This window comes from Gobius niger, assembly GCF_951799975.1.
Source record: "Gobius niger genome assembly, chromosome: 4".
Lineage (NCBI taxonomy): Eukaryota > Metazoa > Chordata > Actinopteri > Gobiiformes > Gobiidae > Gobius > Gobius niger.
This window is the reverse complement of record NC_136855.1, coordinates 34810415-34830304: the sequence shown is the minus strand read 5'-3', so window position 1 is coordinate 34830304 and position 19890 is coordinate 34810415. Positions and strand designations below refer to the sequence as shown.

Here is a 19890-nt window from a genome sequence, read left to right as displayed (position 1 = left end):
ATAGCAAAACCCAAACTTTTTTTTTTAGGTTTTTTTTTAATGCTGTATTATTTAGGCAACAAAAACAAAACTATTATAGTTGTTTCCTGATGCACAACTAAATTAAGAATTAATTTACATGTATACATGACCTGATACCTGTGTACAAGATCAGCATACAAGATGCCATTCACATAGCCTATTAATGCCAATGCATAGAATCAATATAGGCCAAAACAAATAATAATAAGCAAACGCACACATGTGGGGACAACGTAGGACATTGGTAGTGCAACAATTCTTCTCGGTGAGTATAGAGATACAGCTTTGAATGTAAGATTCCATTCAAAGCTGTATAAAGACCGCCTTATGTGGTCTTTATACTCAATCCCTGAGTAACACTTTCTCAGTCCTGGTTTAGACCTGAGAGGCTCTATAATCTTATCTAAGTAACTTTAGAAAGTATCTTTATCGTCATACAGTTGCTTAACTGAGCTACAGTCTTACAGTGCATGGTGAAGAAAATGAACACATTTTGCATTCAATTTTCCTTCGTTTATTTTTCATTGTATGTTTTGTCTAAATGGGTAATGTCTGCTGCCAACTTCTCAGGGCAACTTAATATGAGTTTCACCCTGAAACAAACTGCTATCCATTGTGTTGCTAAAGTAGTTCAAAAGTATTGGGCCACCAGCGTGGGTCAGGTTACAGTAGTCCACCGAGTCACCAGCAGCAGAGGGCAGTGTTGCGCTTAATTTACCGTAGGCTTGTCTCTAAAAAAAAAAACATGTACCGGAATTTTACGTGCTGACAAAAGCAAATCACAAAACATCTGAAAAAGTTCCGTGTGGAAAATGTATAGGCCTACACTCAAAGGAGGACGCGTAACACTTGTGTACTTTCTTTTTCCTTGGGAAAGCTATTTGACTGCCTAAAAATTGCAGTAGGTGGCAGTAATGCAATGTAAAACTCTAGCATGGGATTCCTGAAGAAGAAAGGCAGCTGCTGGTAACCGGGATGAGCGCGTTTGTGGATGTGCCTGTGCGTAATGGCAAAAGGTGTACTCCATGGTAGACTCCCGTGCGTTATTACAAACACATCTTTGGGGCAGAGAGATGAGCAGCGGGCTGCCCCTCCCGGAGCCGCTGGCCCCTCTGGAGGACCTGTACCACTGTGTCCTGTCCGCAAACTGTCCCAGCCTCACGCCAGCACACTCCGCCAGCCTGCTGCGCTCCTGTCTTTACGCGCAAGGGGCTGGAGTGAGCGCCAGTGCCTCCGAGCTCCAGTGCGTGAGCCTGACGGTGCTGGAGCAGCTGCTGTGCCGTCTCACGGCGCGCAGAGGGGTTCCTGACTTCCACCTGTTCGCGGAGGAGACTTGGAGTCTGCTCCAGGCAGATGTCATGGGCGCACTGGTGAGTGAGTTTGCAGGTGACAAAAGTGATTAGTAAAGAGTCTCGGGCTGTAGTTATTGAGAAGCGTGTTGTGCGTTACAGCTCCAGCAGCTGAACTCTGAAGACCTGCTTGTGTCTCACCTAAGTGTGACGTGTGCGTCTGCCGCAGTCATCTACCAGCTCCACAACACTGTGAGTGTCAATACCAGCAAATAAATCATTGCACAAGAATGTGTATCTGTAGCCTAACCTGCTGGTAGATGCTCCCCTACAGTGACATCCTGATGAGGGCCCTGGCCTTTTTTTTTGTATTTCTCTCTTTTTTTTTAATTTTATTAAAACAAACATGATCCAACTTCAGTTTGTTTTTTTGCATAGGGTTCGGTCAATGCTGAGTGGTCTCAGTGGTGTATCCAGACCCTTTGCTGTGCCCCTGGGCCCCCAGTGGACTCCTGTGTCCGCTCTCTGACAGAGGTCCTCAGACGGCTGCTAAAGGGAGCTCACTACGGTAACCACGCAACACTGTACACGGATCACTTCATACTGAACGAATGATATTTAGACTACTATCTGGTCAATAAGGGAAATATACACCGAATGGGTATCAGCATCCTGTTGGATTATACAACCTGCTCAGCAACCTTCTGTGCTCAAAGAGGTCAGTTATGCACTACCAGATTAGTTCAGATTCAATGGGGAATATCTCAAGATCCAACAGCCTTAAAGAGTGGTTTCTGTCATTCAGTCTATTTTAACGGTCGTACAATATATTGGGCATTACAACATTCTTTACAATCAACACATTTTATCTGTTTCTCAGAACTCTGCAAAAAGGTTTTGGTAGAGTTTGATTCCAGCCTGCCAGCCTCCTGCCCCCGGTGGCTGAGTGCGGACACAGACGGTGGTTATGACGGCCGAGGGTCCTCAGTCAGCCTGGTGGTGGACCTGCTGGAGGTTCTCTGTGCCTGTCGGAGCGTGTGCGCACATGGAGCAAATCTGAGCAGTCCATGCCTTCTGGGCGTCTGCTCCAGGGAACTGCTGGTTCTCTGCTCCTGTTCAAAGGTGGGTGTCACCAGGTACATTTAGTGACTGTGGAGAAGTTGTACTTTTAAAGGTAGTCGATCACACAGTTGTTATGCATCTACTTGAGAAACCTTTCCCACTTTTGAGTAAGCCTATTAATGGCCTTTAAATCAATACTTAAAGGGCCTATGTCATGCAAAATCAACTTGAGGTTTTGTTTGTTTCAGAGTCAGTCTGTCTCCCTCATTCGCACTAAACATGTTGCCTCCAATTATACGGCACGTTTATATTTCCCATGATGTTTCTCATTTTTTTACTTTTCGAGGCTCCTTCCCCAAAGTGAACAAGCCTAATATTTAGACACCCACATTATTTTAATTTATACCATGGTCTGGGTGAATACTCGATTCTGATTGGCTGGTGGGGGCTAACAAGCGTGCATTATTTTCGTATAACCGCACACGTAGTCCGGTAGTTAAATCACTGGGATATCACTCCGCTGTGGGCATCGCCATAGCAACGCATGACACAGCTGAATCAGATAAACACGTAATTAGTGACTGACAGGAACGCATGAGATGGATTTTGTTTAATTTCAACGTTTTTGGCCAAAACATAATGTTTTATAAATGGGAAGTAGAGGAGAGTGAGCAGCTTGGTTAGCTACTGTTAATAACATATGAGCTTTCCATTTCTATTGAAAACGGTTAAGGCACTATTCATGATTTTCATGTACATAAAATGATCCTGCATTTAAACATATTTGGCTGGATTAGTAATGTCAATCATAAAAGTTTCAGTTCGTGGGGCCCGGGTGTGAGCGACTCCACCGCAGCTGTTTCCATAAACAGTTGAGCTCGTTGAGCTAGCTTGCTAGCTTCAGGTAAACAGCGTAAAAGTGAAATAACTCCTGCCCACGAGTGCCGCATATCGGTGTTTACTTCCACGGAAAAGTGCCGGGTTAGTCCTGTTGTGTTGTGATTCTGTGCTTATGTTGTTTGGTTGAGCCTGACTGAGATCCTCGTAATAGCTGCGGAGAATGGCTCGCTCTGAGACGAGCCTTCAGTGACCGGCTAATAACCCACAGAAAATAGTCCCGGTGGTCTGGCATATTTAGTGACTTCAGTAAATGAAACAAATATTTTTTATAAATGTTACGTTTGTGGGACCATGGTATAAGCGGATTAAACAACGAGGAGCCGTGCATTAGACGGTTATAATGCACTTCGCGGAGTAACACCACTCCGCTGCGCGTCGTGGTGTTCTTGACTCCGCGTCGTGCATTATAACCGTCTAATGCACGGCTCCTCGTTGTTTAATCCTTACGTATATTACAGAATGGTAAATGGTCTCAACTTATATAGCGTTTTTCCACCTACATTAGGCACTCAAAGCGCTTTACAGCAAGGATCCACTCACCCATTCATACACCAATGTACGCAGACACTGGGGGTAATGTGGGTGAAGTGTCTTGCCCAAGGACACAACGAGAGTGTGCACCTTCTGGACGTGGGATTCGAACCTCCAACCTTCTGATCATGAGACGATCCGCTGTACCATCAGCGCCACTGTCGCCTCCGAACTTATCAACTTATCAAGGCTAAGGGGTAGTAGTTATAAAAACTAACAAAATACATTTTGTCTGACCTTTTAAAGCAATGAAGCAATAAAGTCTTGTCAGACTTTATTGCTTCCAAACTCGCCTTTTTTCCCCTCGCAGAAACAGTTACTCAGTACTCAAGTAACATTTTTACCAAGTCCTTTTTTACTTGAACTTGAGTGAAAGTAAAAGCAGACCTCTGCTCCTGTGCACTCCCTCAGCCTGCGGTCAGAAGACGAGTGCTGCTCCTCCTGAAGAGGGCGCTTGTGCAGAGAGCAGGGGAGGACTGGTTGGGAGGGCATCAGGGCCAGCCCTGCAGAGACGTCAGCCTGCTGGTCCACAGTGTGCTGCAGGCGGCAGCTGAGGGCGAGCTGAAGGGCGTACCTCTGGAGGGTGTGCCGTTTTTTGGGGGCACGCTGACTGTCTCGTCTGGCCCCTCTGTGGACAATGTGAGTCTCAGAGCTCTGTGCCTCGTCCTGCTCAAGTCCATGGAGCTGCAGTGTCAACCCAATGGATCAGGTAAGTTCACAATATTTATACTTTTACCATTTTAATTTAGTTTTCTACTCTTTACAGCCTGTTCTACATGCCTACACTTCTACACTGTAATAAACAAATTGGCCCTCACTGCTCCACTCCACTTTCATGTAAAAGCTGTGCAATGCGCATATGATTATTTTGTGTGAACAATGGAGATGTGCGGGAGGTTTTGTTGAGCTAAAAATAAGTTTGGGCGACAGCTGATAGTTTATGATCATCTTTCTCCGACTTTTATGGCTTCATAGCAGAAGAAAAAAGAGCTAGTGCAACTTTAATCAGACAAAATTGTACATCACATAATTAAACTTTAACGAAACTTACGGGCCATTATTTCCCTGCTGCTGCATTTTCGACACTGTTTGGGTTTTTAGATTGTAGATGTTTACTACCCTACATAAAAATCTGCCACACAATCTAGATTAGAGGTGGATGTTAAATGTGTTCAATTATTTTCAATTGCCCAAAGTCATATTATCCCATTACCCTTCTGTAATTTCTCTCTGCCTCTGCTTTATAGTTTTCCATGCTGAGCCAGTGCCCTTGGCCCTGTGCCTCCAGGGCCTTCGGGACATCCTGCCCATGGACTCCCCTGCGCCCCCTTCAGGACAGCCTTGTCACTGCTGCTCCAGGGTGATCTTGGTTTTCGGAGAGCAGGACGATGACATGATGGAAGCAACCAAAGCTCTTCTCTGCATTTTCCTTCACCACAGGTAGGTTTCCCATCTCCAAGCAAGTCTGTGTAAATCCCCAGTTGTTTTGTTTTAATTTTTACAAGATTGAACATTGAATATATACATTAAGACATACAAAAAATGTCAATGCCAAAACAGTGTAAGTCTATATAATTGCTATAGATTTCCTCTCACAAATGGCTTGAGGAGTGGGTTGCGAAAAGAATGAATCAATACAAACAGTGAGCCATCCCCAATTATACAATGAACAGACTTTTCTGTCAAAAGCATCTCATTGATCTTCTCTGTTGTCTGTTTGCAGGCAGCAGGAGCCAGCCCAGTCCTCCTCCCTCCTGCTGTGGGCATGCCCTTTGGGCCTCAACCCTCACTGCCACTTCCTGCTGCTGCTGCGGAGCCTGGCGTTCGACCACCGCGTGCTGCTGGACTTCCTCATCTCCACCGAGACCTGCTTCCTGGAGTACTTTGTGCGCTACCTCCGCTTTCTCCGGACTGACCCCGGAGGCTTCGGTGCCGCCTGTGCCAGCGTTTGTCTGGAGCAGCTGTTGCCCGGGAGAGAAGGGGGAAATCTGAGGTGTAGGGGGGCTGGAGGAGCTGGGGATGCTGGGCTCGCGGCTGCGGGAGCAGGACAGGGCTGTGGGGTCGTCCTGGTGGATTATAGCAGCTCTGGTGAGTCAGACGCAGAGGAGATGGAGAGGACAGGAGACTTAGAAGGAGCTCATCACAGAGACTCCTATTTGGAGACTGCTGTCCGCTGTCTGAGCCTGCTGCGTGAGCTGATATTCAGACTGCACAGAAAGAAGCTCTTCCCTTACAACCCTAGATCCCTGATAAAGCTCATCACTGAGGCAGAGGCCAGTCTGAAGTCTATACAATACGAGACGCCTCATATTGAGGTTGGAAGTATGTAATAAACAACTTCTTAATGTGTAATTGTTAAGCTCCCAGGTTTAAAATTGCAACATTTATGTGGTGCTTTTCTTAATGGGCAGTGGGAAGTGCTTAACATCAAGGAATTAGCCTGGCAAGACAGCCATCCATTGTTTCCACTATATATGTTTTTATAACACTGTTCAATGATAGCATCTGATTGTCTATTTGTCAGTTTGATTGATAATGTTTGATTTCATTACTGAAACTCGCAAAGAGATGGAGTTATAAATAATGTGATCCTTTTGAAGAAATGTTTTGTTTTAGTTACTGTTTTGGTATATTTGTGTCCTCCAAAAACTCACAGTAGGCTCTTGAACGTGATGATGTCACACAACCATGTGGGGGGCAGTTGTTCCTATTAACTGCATTATACTTTCACAAGTAGTATCTTAAATTAAAATCTTTGAATTACAAAAATGATCATTAACCTCTTCACCCCTGCCTTAACCAAATGCATTTTCTCCAGTTCAGCGTTACCCAAATCTCAAAGGTTACAGCCCATACGCCAGAGTAACGGGTCATTTGAAAGCTAAGACCTACAGAACTCAGCTAAACGGATAATTTTCCTTGTGTTGTTTTTCTTTTTCTTTTGTTTTCATTGCTTTTTTTATTGCGTTTTCATCACATTTGTATCACTTTGTTACTCCTTTGTCGCTCTTCCATTGCGTTTTTGTCAGTTTTCTGTTGTGCTTTTGTCACTTTTTCATCGCCTTTTTGTTCCATTTTTATCGCTCTTTTTGTTGCATTTATATCCTTGTTTTCATCTAATTTTCTTAGTCTTTTGACACTTTTTGCAATAAGCTTTTAGATTTGGGTAAAGCCAAACTGGAGAAAATGTCCTGGTTCAGATGGGGGTTAATATCATTGACTGGGTCCAGGATCTCTGTGCACAGCATCACAAAATCATTTGACCTGCCCTTGACCCTGACCCCCACCTGTTTAAATATTATAGGCCTTTAGAGCGCTGTGATGTGAACCTGAAACCCAGAAACCCAAAGTGCAATAACCCGGCAAAGGCATTATAAAATTTGTGAACGCTGAAATCTTGCAACAAAACTGCCATTGAGCCATTTTTACACATTTCCATCAAGTCCTGGCTATGTTTTAAACAAAGTCCAGACAGCTTCACTACACTTGTTCTGATCATTTCAACACTCAAATTGCCTTCACTACCAAACATTTTTTATTGGTAGCATAGCATTACAAACTTCTTCACTTCAGTAGAGGGCTGAATTACGTCATTTTTTTTTTCTCATACAAATAGGTACAATATTTTAAGTTGTAAAACATGAACTATACAAGGTGTAGGGAAAAAGTTTACCCACACCTTAACCAAGCACATCCAGTTCAGCTTTACCCAATCTTAAAAGCAATCGAAAAGCTTCTCGACTGGAACTTACAGCCTACAACAGGCCAGTGTAACGCCTCATTTGAAAGCTAAGACCTGCACAACACAGCTAAGATTTTTCCTTGGGTTGTTGCTGTGTTGTCGTCACTTTTTCATTGTATTTTTGGTGCTGTTTTGTCGCGATTTTGTTGCATGTTTTGTTGCCTTTTTGTGCTTTATTTCTAACCGTTTTGTTGCTATTATATCACTTTTTTTGTCACTGGCTTTGTTACATTGTTGTCGCTTTTTTGTTGCTTTCTTGTAACTGTTTCTTTGCTTTTTCATCACTTTTTTGTTGCCTGTTGGGTTGCGTTTTTTGGCTGCGTCCTCATTTACATCTCATTTTTTACAGTATTTTGAGGGTCTTTTTTTGAGAAGCTTTTAGATTTATATTTATTTATTTATTTATATTATTATCATTATTATTTCAAGACAGAAAACGAAGGTGTTTTTTTCCATTTACACGGTACACACTTCCATATATGTGCAGCAGTTTCCATTTAACAGAATTCCATATACTGTATGTACAACTTTCTATAAATGTACAAGAAAGCCTTATGCTAAATTTTCTGTCTAACCATAGATCTCTATTTCGTACAAAAATTCCATAAATGTACAGGTTTTGTATTTGCAGGATGTGACTTTAAATATGTGTGTACCAGACCAGATAAAAGGAAAAAAAAGGACTATATATAAGTAAAAGAGGGACTTTTAGGAGCTTTTAGATTTGGGTAAAGTCGAACTGGAGAATATGTGCTCGGTTCAGTGTTAATTTTGTGGACTAAAATACTTAGCCTTAATTTTAGTCAAAGTGATATTTTTGATGACTAAAATTGGACTAAAACTAAATTAAAAGTTTTTCCTGAGACTAGGACTAAAATGTCCAGGTATTTTAGTCGACTAAAATAAGACTAAATAAAAATGAAAAGGAGCGACTAAAATCATCCAAACTAATGACAGTTTGAAAGAGCCTCAGATCATGTAAATTCTCTGCCAAAGAAGCAGCTCTGAGCTTTGTTTGTGGGGAGAAGCTCCATGAAGCAGGGGACCGCGATTAAATATGATTATAATGAATATTATAAATGTAAAGTCGACTAAATTTGTCTTAAACTTGCAATTTTAATCGACTAAAACTAGACTGAAATTGAAGATTTTTTTTTTTTTACTAAATCTAGACTAAAATTGTATTACATTTTCGTCAAAAGACTAAAACTAAATTAAAATATGTTGTCAAAATTATCACTGGCTCGGTTAAAGCGGGGGTTAAGAGATTAAAAGGCCAGAATTGACGACATCTAGGCAGCGTTTCCTCATCTATCCTGAGTGTGGCGCTAACGTGCGTCGCCGCGCTGCTCCGCCCACGCCATCAACCCAGAAGAAGAAGAAAAAAGACTGCGGAGACAAGATGGCGACCACCATCAGCACCCAGCGGGGACAGGTACTGTTTACTCCCGTTTTTACCCAGTTATTATGAAAATATCCGTATGACAGCGTGTAGTGGGCGCTGTGAGCAACACGAACACTCAAGTAAATAGTTTGACGTAGGGATTAAGTTCACACGTTGATTATTGCAGCTACTCAACGCTACTATTACTAGCTAACGTTACTTCCGATCAGCGCATTTAAGTTCAGAAGATCGATAAAGAAATATACACGCATGTCAAGTAATAAAGTGTGTTCGTTGTTGCTCCCCCGAGAACGGTGTGGTGATCTATGTGGTGATGTTTGCCGAGATCTAAGCGGATTATAGCAGATCACTCCAGCGTAAACAGAGCTAACAACGATAGCATTGTGCTACTCAGACCTGTCATGACTGTCATCACACTCATCACCACGACTTTTACCCATAGAGTTTATTGATTCCGAAAATAAACATTTATAAATGTATTACAGTAAAATGCTCATTTGATATGGCTGAATGGGACTTAAAGCTGTTTTAACTTGCCTTTTGTTGTGTTGTTAATTTCACAGAGTATGTTGTAAACACAGCAAAAAACAGACCTTGTAGCATGATAAGGTACTTTTTACTGCAATCTTAATCATTCCACACAATTAAAACATCTAAAAGTAACATTTATTGTGAGACAGAGCTAGCATAATGGTTCCACGCCAAAATAAAGGTGTTGGGCATGGTTTAACCTCTCTTAAATACACCCAGTTGAATGTTTGTACGTGGCCCTCCATGCTGTATACATGTCAATATGCGGCCCTCTGTGCAAAAAGTTTGGACACCCCTGGTTTACAGCAACAATGTGGAATTCAGAAATAGAATGGCAGCACGGGATAACTACGGTTAAAGGCACTATACCTGATTTTTTATTTACATTTTTTTCTAGTAATGGAACAAAACATGTTTCGTCCTTCTTTAACACAATTTACCATTGTGTGTGTAATTATAAAACATTTGTATCAAATTTGTCAACTTGCAGGCTAGTTTTGTCGCATTTCTTTTAAAGTGAACCTGAGAAATGTGTCTATAAACTCGTCCCTGTTAAGGATTAAACTGCCAAAGATATGTTCTGAAAGTGTGAATGAGTTTGAACCGCAAGTAATATTTTAATTTAGTGGGTTCCTCTTTCGTCGTTTATAATAAACAATGAAAGGGGAACCAGACTATTACCAAGGAAATGCTAGACATGTTTCAGGAGCAGTCTTTATACTGGGTGATGTCTAAGGGTGTGATAAGTAATACTTCCTTGAAATAAATTACTATATACTATATAATTATATATACTATATAATTACTACTATTACTATTACTATAATTACCATATTAAGTTACAGTGTGACCAAGTTTGCATAAAATCACATTATCACAGAGAAGTTGGCATGTCACAATAATTGTTACTATCATTGAGTAAATCAAGTGAGAGTGTGAGTATATGTACTATAAAAAGCTTTTATGCACATTGCCCTATTTTGATGTTATATCGTTTCCTACATTTCTGCATTTTGATGTTAAAGAGCATTATAGACTCAACTCGGTCATCAAAGTTGCATCGCTAACCCTTGGATCCTGAACCAGTATTTCAGACTCAGGAGTGCATCCCATTTTCAGTTGACAGGGGTACTACTGGAGTATCTCTGTGGGAGATTTGATACTTAACCTTTGTCCGTTTTGCTGGGATGCAGGTGTACATTGGGGAGCTGCCCCAGGACTTCCTGCGGATCAGTCCCACTCAGCTGCAGCAGCAGGTGCAGCTGGACGCCCAGGCAGCCCGGCAACTGCAATACGGAGGCGCTATCAATACCACCATCGGCCGCCTCAGCATCACCGTGGTCCAGGTACCATCTGCAGCTGACGCGATTCTCTGACCAGCAACTCATATATGTTACCACAATATAGAATTTAAGATATGTACACACATTTTAACAGGAAAAAAGGCTAAAAGATTATTATTTTATACATAATTAATTATTTTCTTACTTAAATACCTACGTACGTTCTCAGAAAACATTCTGACTGTGAAGACAAATGTTGAGTAAGTAAAACAATAAGTTGCAAAAGACAAAGCAAAGATTTAAGAGTGTAAAGATGTGTGAAATATGCAATCCGTTGATTCCTTGAGACTTAATTTTGTGAATCTATATCTTGTTCTAGGCTAAACTGGCTAAAAACTATGGCATGACGCGGATGGACCCGTACTGCCGGATTCGACTGGGGTACGCCGTTTACGAGACGCCCACAGCTCACAATGGAGCCAAGAACCCGCGCTGGAACAAGGTGATCCAGTGCACCGTGCCTCCAGGGGTGGACTCCTTCTACCTGGAGATCTTTGACGAGGTACGACTGGTCCAAGGCAGTGTGTCATTACTGGCAGTTGCTAATTAGAGATGTAAATTTGATATAAAAATGTGAACCCCAATGAGAAATGCAATGTGTTATGGGCCTAATGTGATTGGCTTGCTTTGTGTCTTGTGTCTCCAGCGGGCATTCTCCATGGACGACCGGATAGCGTGGACTCACGTAACCATCCCCGAGAGCCTGAGGGAGGGCAGTGTGGTGGACGAGTGGTTCACTCTCAGCGGCCGACAGGGAGACGACAAAGAGGGAATGATCAACCTGGTCATGTCTTACGCTGTAAGTTCTACAGATTCTGTCACCAACTATGATCCAACTCATGTAAACCTTTTGTAAATACTCGTAATTTAAACTTGAATTTTTGGAAAATTGTTTTTCAGACAAAATCTTCTTTGCTTAGTGGTTTGACCCACCACTTTGGTTCTATTGTGTCTATGTTCTCTGTTTTTGTCAAAAGTAAACTTGACTTTCTCTTGTTAAGGGGACTAGACAGAGTTTAAAAATGTTTATTATACGGCTCTTCACAACGTAAGTAGAAGCTCCGTTGATTTGAATGGGATTTCCCAACGTTCTACCGGTCATTATTTTCTGATAAAGGACCTCTGAGAAAAATAATGACCGCTGCCCATGGCAACGGAGTTCGTGCTTTCATATCACTCCGCGCGTACGTAGTAGCGGACACTATCTGTCCCGTCACTGAGAGAGAAGTCGGGGGAATTGCTCGTGAAGTTAGCGTGAGTCTGACTTTCAACTTACCCAGAGATTCACCACCATTCCTCCAACTGCACCTTCAACGAAGTAGCTAGGCTAGCTACTAGCCTTGCTGCTTCTAGCCTAGCCAAACGCTGCAGCGCAACGCGCAAACTTTTGGGAACTATTTGTCGCGGATGTCATTAAATAAACCTTTCGGCCTTCATAAAAGCGTACGAAGTTTATGTTGTGTGTGTTCAGTTGGCAAATGGCCGTATAATAAGCGGGATAATGTATAGAACGCTGGTCATTATCGGGAAAATAAGTACCTTCAGGGCGAAACAAGACCCCTCCGCTTCGCGTCGGGGTCCGGTTCGCCCTGTCGGTACTTATTTTCCCGATAATGACCAGCGTTCTATACATTATCCCTTACTTAAAGTATGTATTTTCCTACCCCCTACTTGTTCCAGCAATGTCTTAATGTGTAGAATGAGCCCCGACCTATTCACCACAACTGCCGCTAAAATCCTGCACTGTCACTCAAAAAAATGTTGCTTCAGGTTCGATGTGCCGCGGTTTGTTTTTGAATTGATTTGAGAGTTAATGTGCTGTGTTTCAGTCGCTACCAGCCGGAGTTATGCCCCAGCCCGTGGTCCTCATGCCCTCGGTGTACCAGCAGGGAGTGGGCTATGTGCCCATCACAGGTCAGAGCCCACACTCACACTGCGCTTTTCTCTCATTGTGTAAGTAAGGAGTAAATCACAAGGAGCCACGCATTACACAGTTTTAATGCACGACGCAGAGTCTGCAGAGTGAGCCATGATTTCTCTGCTGCTAGGGTCTCTGTCAGGCGAAAGAGGCTAAATTAATGCAGCTCGCAAGACACACTCATTTCTCACTAAGCACACGCCATCTGCCGCCTGAAACTTGTTACGACAAACTTTGTGGCTACGATTCTCTTTGAACCATCTGATCCTGCTGTGTTACACATTGCCAAATGGTGATACCTGCAGCAGTGATATAATGGTGATTTAACTTGTCGCACTACGTGTGACGTACGTACTTATACGAAGATAATGCAATGCCTGTCATAGCATTATAATTCTCAGTTCTCACTAGTGACCATGGCTTGTAAAGCGCAATGCAAGTGTAGGCCATTAATATTATTATTATACTTTGGCTTTATTAGAGCTACAGCAACTGTATAATTTCCCTTGTGTAATAATTTAGTTTTCTTATTCCCACCTTATCCATTGACTCCCCCTCTGTGATTTCTCGCCAGGAGTCCCAGCTGTCTACAACCAGGGCATGGTCCCGATGGGGGTTCCGATGGGGGTACCGGGGCAACATGCTCCTCCTGTGAGCCAGGGCCCTCTGTGCAGCGAGGAGGACCTGAAGGCTCTGCAGGACATGTTTCCTAACCTGGACAAAGAAGTGGTGCGCACAGTGTTGGAGGCCCAACAGGGCAACAAGGACGCTGCCATTAACTCGCTGCTGCAGATGGCCGAGGAGCTCTAACGCTCACCCAGACAACAGCCTTGTGTGTGTGTCCTGCTGTGTGCTCAAGGGCCAAACACTTTCAACCAGTATGTCCAAACAAATGAGCGGAGTCTTAAATTGTTTCTTTGAATATTTCTGTTGTTTCTGAATATGTTCCCCCTTGCTTCCACTTGCTACAAACAGCATTTGTTTTGAGAGTAAGATGTTAAAGATATGAAGTGAGGTGGAAGGGAAAGAAACAGCATATTGAAGGTTCACAGTAAAAACCCAAAGCAGATTAAATTCTGCTTTTGACCTGTCTCTCATATGTACAAAGGTTGCTGTATCTGTATGTGGTGTTGCTTTTACTGTAAACCCAATCAGACACCTTATGGAGGAAGTTTATTAGCCACTTAAAGCCTGCAAAGACCCTCTGTAATCATTCCACAGCTCCACGGCGTGATGCAGCCCGTGTGTGTGCATTTTAGTCACATTAGTCTGTATATAGTGGCCATGTGATTACCTGCTAACATGAAGGATGATATTGTCGGGTGTAAATTTTCCAGATTCTTCTGTTTGAAGCCAAATGTTCTTCGACTAAATATCAAGTCTTATTAAATAAAAAGCTGTCGTCCACTGTTTGTACTTATAAAGAATTGGTCGAAAAGTTTTTCACACAGTGCTGCGCTTGTGTTTTGTTCGTCTCCTCAACACAGATGGAATCAATGAGTTTTATTTAAAGATTTTGCAATGAAAGTTCTTTATTCATAAATAAATATTTATGCTTGACACAACGGTCTTTTGCTTCAATTGTTCTTGGTAAAGCATTTTTACTGAAATAGTCTAGTGAGTTACAACTGTTTGCAATTGATGGGGATTTGTCAAATTGGTCCATAAGAGTTTTCTTTAATAGAGTAAGGACGATGAGATCTTAGATGTACCTGCATTAATCTGATGATGTTTGATTAAGAAATATTTAGTATTACAATCCACAAATGTTGAACCTCATCTTGTTTTATTCCTTTTTTTAAATATTTATCATAATATACTGTTTGAGGTGTTGGTTCACAGTGGGGTCATGACTGAATTCATGGGTACTTACATTTTATTTAATGGGGTGTGGTTTGGTTTGCTTTGATAAGTCTGCGGTTATTGTGTTTTTTGCTTGGGTATTTGTTATGCATATATTCTTATATATTCTAACTTATTTCCTATTTTTTCCCTTTGGTTTCGGGCTGTAACCATAAGAATTTTCCATTGGGGTCAGTAAAGTTTTTCTGATTCAGAAAGAGCAATCTAATCCAACATTTTCATACTATACTAGCATACATAATAACTACTGCAAACCTATTGCAATGTTCTCATTTATTTGTGCTTTATTATTCTTGAAACCATTAGCTTACACACAGAGCGCATTGATCTTCCCGAAGTTCTGTTTGTGAAAAGCTCAAAAGGGTTCAAATGTGGTAATTATAATATAATATGATAATAATAATGGCTTACCACAAGCACCACGAGCACCAGTTTTAGTGTCAGACTAGTACCTAACCTCGATGGCACCGAGTAAGGTTGCCTTGGTGCGTTGTGTCTATTTTTTCCCCCTCTGCAATTACTTAATACAGTGGTTCTCAACCTTTTGGAGCCGTGACCCCCATAACAGGTAAAGGGGTTCGTGACCCCCCGCCCGGGTCACACCGTGTAAAATAGGAACATTAGCCTACATAATTCTTAAAAAACAAAGAAAAAAACAAATGGCTGAAATAAAATTCATCAAACTACAATCAAATAATGGCACTCTGGTAAAATAGCAAACACATGCTACAATAAAACATTAGATTTTATGCTAATGAAAACATGTATATTTTATCTAAATGATCTGGCGACCCCACAAATTTGTCTCTCGACCCCCCACCCCCAGGTTGAGAACCGCTGACTTAATACACCTGCACATCTGTGAATACAATCCCGCTGTTGTTCTATGTCCATTGTTGTCATCTTATAATATTTTACCTTTATTTTCTATTATTTATTTATGTTAATCTTCTTTATGCATGCCCTTATAGCCTTATAGTTTTTATAGCTTATTTTTATCTAAATTCTGTGTCATATGTTTTATGTTGCACAATTGTACTGAGAAAAATTCCTAGTTTGTGAACCTGTTCTCAAACCATGGCAATGAATACTATTCTGATTCTGATTCTAGTAAGAATTAATAACAATATTTTTTGAATAAGAATAAGAATTCAGGCTGTTGTAATGCAAGAGAATGAATTTATTGATATAAGAGGAATATATGGGTTTACAGAATTAATGAAAGCAGAAGCGTGTGTTGTGTGCATGGTGCGCGCCTAGCGTCTCTTGCGACGCCGCTTCTCTTCAGCGCAGATGGACTTGGCACAGGAGCACGCTGTGGCCTGGATGTAGGTGTGTTGAACGAAGGAGCCGTCGGTGCACGTGAGCTCCACCTGCACTTTGGCGGTCTCGGTCTCCTGGCAACACTCACACTTCTGCATCATGGATTTGAATTTCTCTGAGTAACTGTGGGAACAAACATGCGAGAAGTTAGCTTTGAATAACGTCCAGTTTTGTTCATTTTGTCACTATAGGCTGTACGTCCCATTCCCCGTGCCGCCCCCACAGCAGGTACTCACACAGAGGAGCTCCCGCAGTTGCCGGCGCAGTAGGTCATGTTGACGGGCTGCTTGCTCCTGCACCCGTTCACCTCAATCACTCTGGACTCTGACCCCATCTCACAAACGCTGCGACGAGTACCTTCACACAGCAATGAACAATACTTTAGTCCTTACTCTGGGTTTTTACCTGTTCTAATCCAGTTTCAACTCCTGAATTCATCTTGGCATAATCCTCCTTTAATCACCTCCCACACTTGAAAAAGCCGAAAAAATTAATAAGAAATTGCCAACGTTTTGACAGTCAAAGGGGAAATTCTACAAGTACTTGATTTCATTACTTGAGTAAAAGTACAGATACAACTGGTCAAATATTACTCTAATATTTGTGGCCTGAAGTTCTCTCTGTACGACAACACAACGGGGACAAACTTTCTTCCTTGTTGTGAGTCAGTGGCATTTGACAGTACTTGACAGCACAGCGCCACCTACTGTCCTGGAGTATGAAAAATTAGGCTTTTAAAGTGAAAAAAACATTGAAGCCTTGGAGACTACAAATGTAGTGGAGTAAACGTTTAACAGTTCTCGACACAAATACGACTCAAGTTAGGTATAAATCTTCTAAAACTCTACTTTACTTCTACTTCATTACTGAACGCCTCTGGTTATGATGTCTCATGAACTCAACCTAGTCATATGTAATTAATGATCCGTGAACTTACAAGATTTGCAGCATCCATCAGCATCTGTCGTCTCAGTGCCCTGGCATGAGAATACAGAGTTAGTATTTTTTATAGGAAATATCCAAAAGAACTCCACAAATGTCGGCCCTCGAAGATTTTTCTTGTCATTTGGCCAATCCAAAGGTTCTCAACAACCTTTTTCTTTTAGTCGCGACACGCAGTAAAACAACCATGTGTTGTTTGCAACCCCCCACAGGGATCATTTTGCACTGCGCTTCACACATGGAAGGGAGGGGGGTTCATTCAGTCCATGCTGATGGTGGTTAGCTAAATTAGTAGCCACAGTTTCCTCTTGGGTAGACTGACAGAAGCGAGGCTGCTCACATCTGTGCCAACTGTCCCTCTGACCACCACCAACCGATCACACAAAGGCAATGGGTGAAGTGTCTTGCCCAAGGACACAACACAAGGAGATGCCCTCTGCTCTCACTTTCTCCTCTCTCTGAGCGCCGGATATGGAAGACACACGATGGACTAACAAGGGGCATGTTCATTTCTGATTTAATTGATTAAAATAGGCTAATAAGGCTTATTGGGGCAGAACCACTGGTAAGGACCATGGCAAAGCTTTGGATAAACAAAATATAATACAGATAAACAAAAGGTATGGAGGGAAAAGGGCACTTCAGGGGCATGGAGCAAAAGCGGCCTCAAGCCCCGCCCCCCCTCTGCACAGGCCTGCTCCCACATGATCTGGAAACCCCCCTGAAATTTCGTTACGACCCCTAGATTGGGAAATACTTATAATCAACCACACTAAGAGCAATAAATTGTAATATAGGCTACGAGACTTTTAAAGGTAGGGTATGCAGGATTTTTCGGTTTTGTTTTGCACATCGGTGTACCCAGAAATGAGGTAAACATGTTCAAATCAAATACAGATTGCAATTGTAATGTTGACTTGTTTATGAATGCTACTGTGCAGCATAAATACAATGTTTAGCAGGTATTAAAATTGTTTTTGTTATGAGACACTTATCCAATCAGAAAAGAAAATGAGCCCTAATTAGGCCCCCACTATTTCAACCTCTATGAATTCTGACGATTCTAACCTTGCGTCATGACCACACGTTGTCCTTGATAACTAGGGATTGCAGTGCCTTTGATAACCTTCTCAAGTTCTACACAAACTGTCTTTGAGTGGCTTATACAAAAGTAGAGGAGAGCTAGATATGAGCAAAACAGCTTGTTGAATGAAACACATTGTGACTCACGGGTTTACAGTCCAGAGGGTTGAAGGACGGACAGGTTTTGGTGATCTGTTTCGTCACATACTTATCATCCACCTTCTCACAGAAATGTTTCACGCACTTGTCAGTGGGCGACACAAACGTCTCATTGGGCTGAAAGCACAACATATTGTAAAAACCATGTTTTCTACTGTCATGTGAATGTGTGGGTGTCTTACCTTAATGGTGACTGGAGAATTATCAACAGTGACGATGCAGTGTGTTTGGACACACTTTCCACAGCATTGTCCTGATATCTTCTGATAGCCATAACCCTACGACAAGCAGAACAAGGATCTTCAACCACAATGCACTTGCAGCAGAGTTTACTTTATTGGCACTTGGGAATAGTTGTGTTCTTATTTGAGAATTTTGTGGCAGTACGATGAACTATTTTGGACAGAAACTATATCCAAATGGAAAATCTTGAAATCTACTTTAGGATAGGGTCTGCTTTAGCCACCTTTATCAAATAGCTAACATTCTTAAACTGATTACTTCCTCCTACCTAGGAACCACTAAACAATTGTTGCCTCAATCTTACAGCACCTGGCTGATTGTCCCATTTATTCTCCCATTGTGGCACTAACCAGGCCCAAACTTGCATAGCGTCAGATATCAGACATGATGTGCAATGGCTGTAACTGCTATGAGCTATCATTTAGAAGACTGCCTTCCCACATGGAAAAGTATGACGTGCTGGACTGGTAATGTTACCTCAGAGCAGTTGGTGTTGCAAACCACAGGTTTACACATGGGGACGTGCAGAGAGGTATTGGGGTCCATGTTGGGGCCACAGTAACAGTCCTGACAGGAGCTCTCATACTGCGTGGGGATGGTCGTGGGGATGGCCGTGGGGATGGTCGTGGAGATGGTCGTGGAGATGGCCGTGGGGATGGCCGTGGGGATGGTTGTGGAGATGGCCGTGGGGATGGCTGTGGGGATGGTTGTGGAGATGGTCGTGGGGAGAGCCGTGGGGATGGCCGTGGGGATGGTCGTGGGGATGGTCGTGGAGATGGTCGTGGGGATGGCCGTGGGGATGGCCGTGGGGATGGATGGGGGGATGGTCGTGGAGTTGGTCGTGGGGATAGCCGTGGAGATGGCTGTGGGGATGGCCGTGGGGATGGCCGTGGAGATGGTCGTGGAGAAGGCCGTGGGGATGGATGGGGCGATGGTCGTGGGGATGGTCGTGGAGATGGTCGTGGGGATGGCCGTGGGGATGACTGTGGGGATGGTCGTGGGGATGGTCGTGGAGATGGTCGTGGGGATGGCCGTGGGGATGGCCGTGGGGATGGCCGTGGGGATGGATGGGGCGATGGTCGTGGGGATGGTCGTGGAGATGGTCGTGGGGATGGCCGTGGGGATGGCCGTGGGGATGGATGGGGCGATGGTCGTGGGGATGGTCGTGGGGATGGTCGTGGGGATGGCCGTGGGGATGGTCGTGGGGATGGCCGTGGGGATGGTCGTGGGGATGGTCGTGGGGATGGTCGTGGGGATGGCCGTGGGGATGGTCGTGAAAATGGTCGTGGGGATGGCCGTCGGGATGGTCGTGGAGATAGTGGTGGGGATGGCCGTGGGGATGGCCGTGGGAATGGCTGTGGGTATGGTTGTGGAGATGGTCGTGGGGATGGCCGGGGAGATGGTTGTGGGGATGGATGTGGGGATGGCCGGGGAGATGGTTGTGGGGATGGCCGTGGGGATGGCTGTGGGGATGGTCGTGGAGATGGTCGTGGGGATGGCCGTGGGGATGGCCGTGGGGATGGCTGTGGGGATGG

The 19890-nt window shown here is 43.2% G+C and overlaps 3 protein-coding genes across 3 annotated transcripts; 2 read left to right on the top strand and 1 right to left on the bottom strand.

Annotated features, from left to right (window-relative positions):
* Window positions 1–976: 976 nt before the first annotated feature.
* lins1 (lines homolog 1) lies at window positions 977–6133 on the top strand (the record flags this gene model as incomplete). The annotated part of the gene is made up of 7 exons (XM_079554529.1): window positions 977–1391; window positions 1473–1562; window positions 1749–1878; window positions 2191–2432; window positions 4215–4512; window positions 5051–5243; window positions 5527–6133. Exons 1-7 carry the CDS (start codon window positions 1047–1049, stop codon window positions 6131–6133), a joined length of 1905 nt encoding a protein of 634 aa, XP_079410655.1. The 5' UTR covers window positions 977–1046.
* A 2743-nt stretch (window positions 6134–8876) lies between these two features.
* Window positions 8877–14235, top strand: tollip (toll interacting protein). The gene is made up of 6 exons (XM_079555567.1): window positions 8877–8980; window positions 10675–10827; window positions 11144–11326; window positions 11471–11623; window positions 12654–12738; window positions 13317–14235. The coding sequence occupies exons 1-6, from the start codon at window positions 8948–8950 to the stop codon at window positions 13550–13552; spliced, it is 843 nt and encodes a 280-aa protein (XP_079411693.1). The 5' UTR covers window positions 8877–8947; the 3' UTR covers window positions 13553–14235.
* A 1585-nt stretch (window positions 14236–15820) lies between these two features.
* LOC306961845 (intestinal mucin-like protein) lies at window positions 15821–19020 on the bottom strand. The gene is made up of 6 exons (XM_079554775.1): window positions 18833–19020; window positions 18295–18390; window positions 18101–18229; window positions 16866–16905; window positions 16165–16285; window positions 15821–16051 (listed from the first exon to the last, which is right to left on the bottom strand). The coding sequence occupies exons 1-6, from the start codon at window positions 18899–18901 to the stop codon at window positions 15862–15864; spliced, it is 645 nt and encodes a 214-aa protein (XP_079410901.1). The 5' UTR covers window positions 18902–19020; the 3' UTR covers window positions 15821–15861.
* Window positions 19021–19890: the final 870 nt, after the last annotated feature.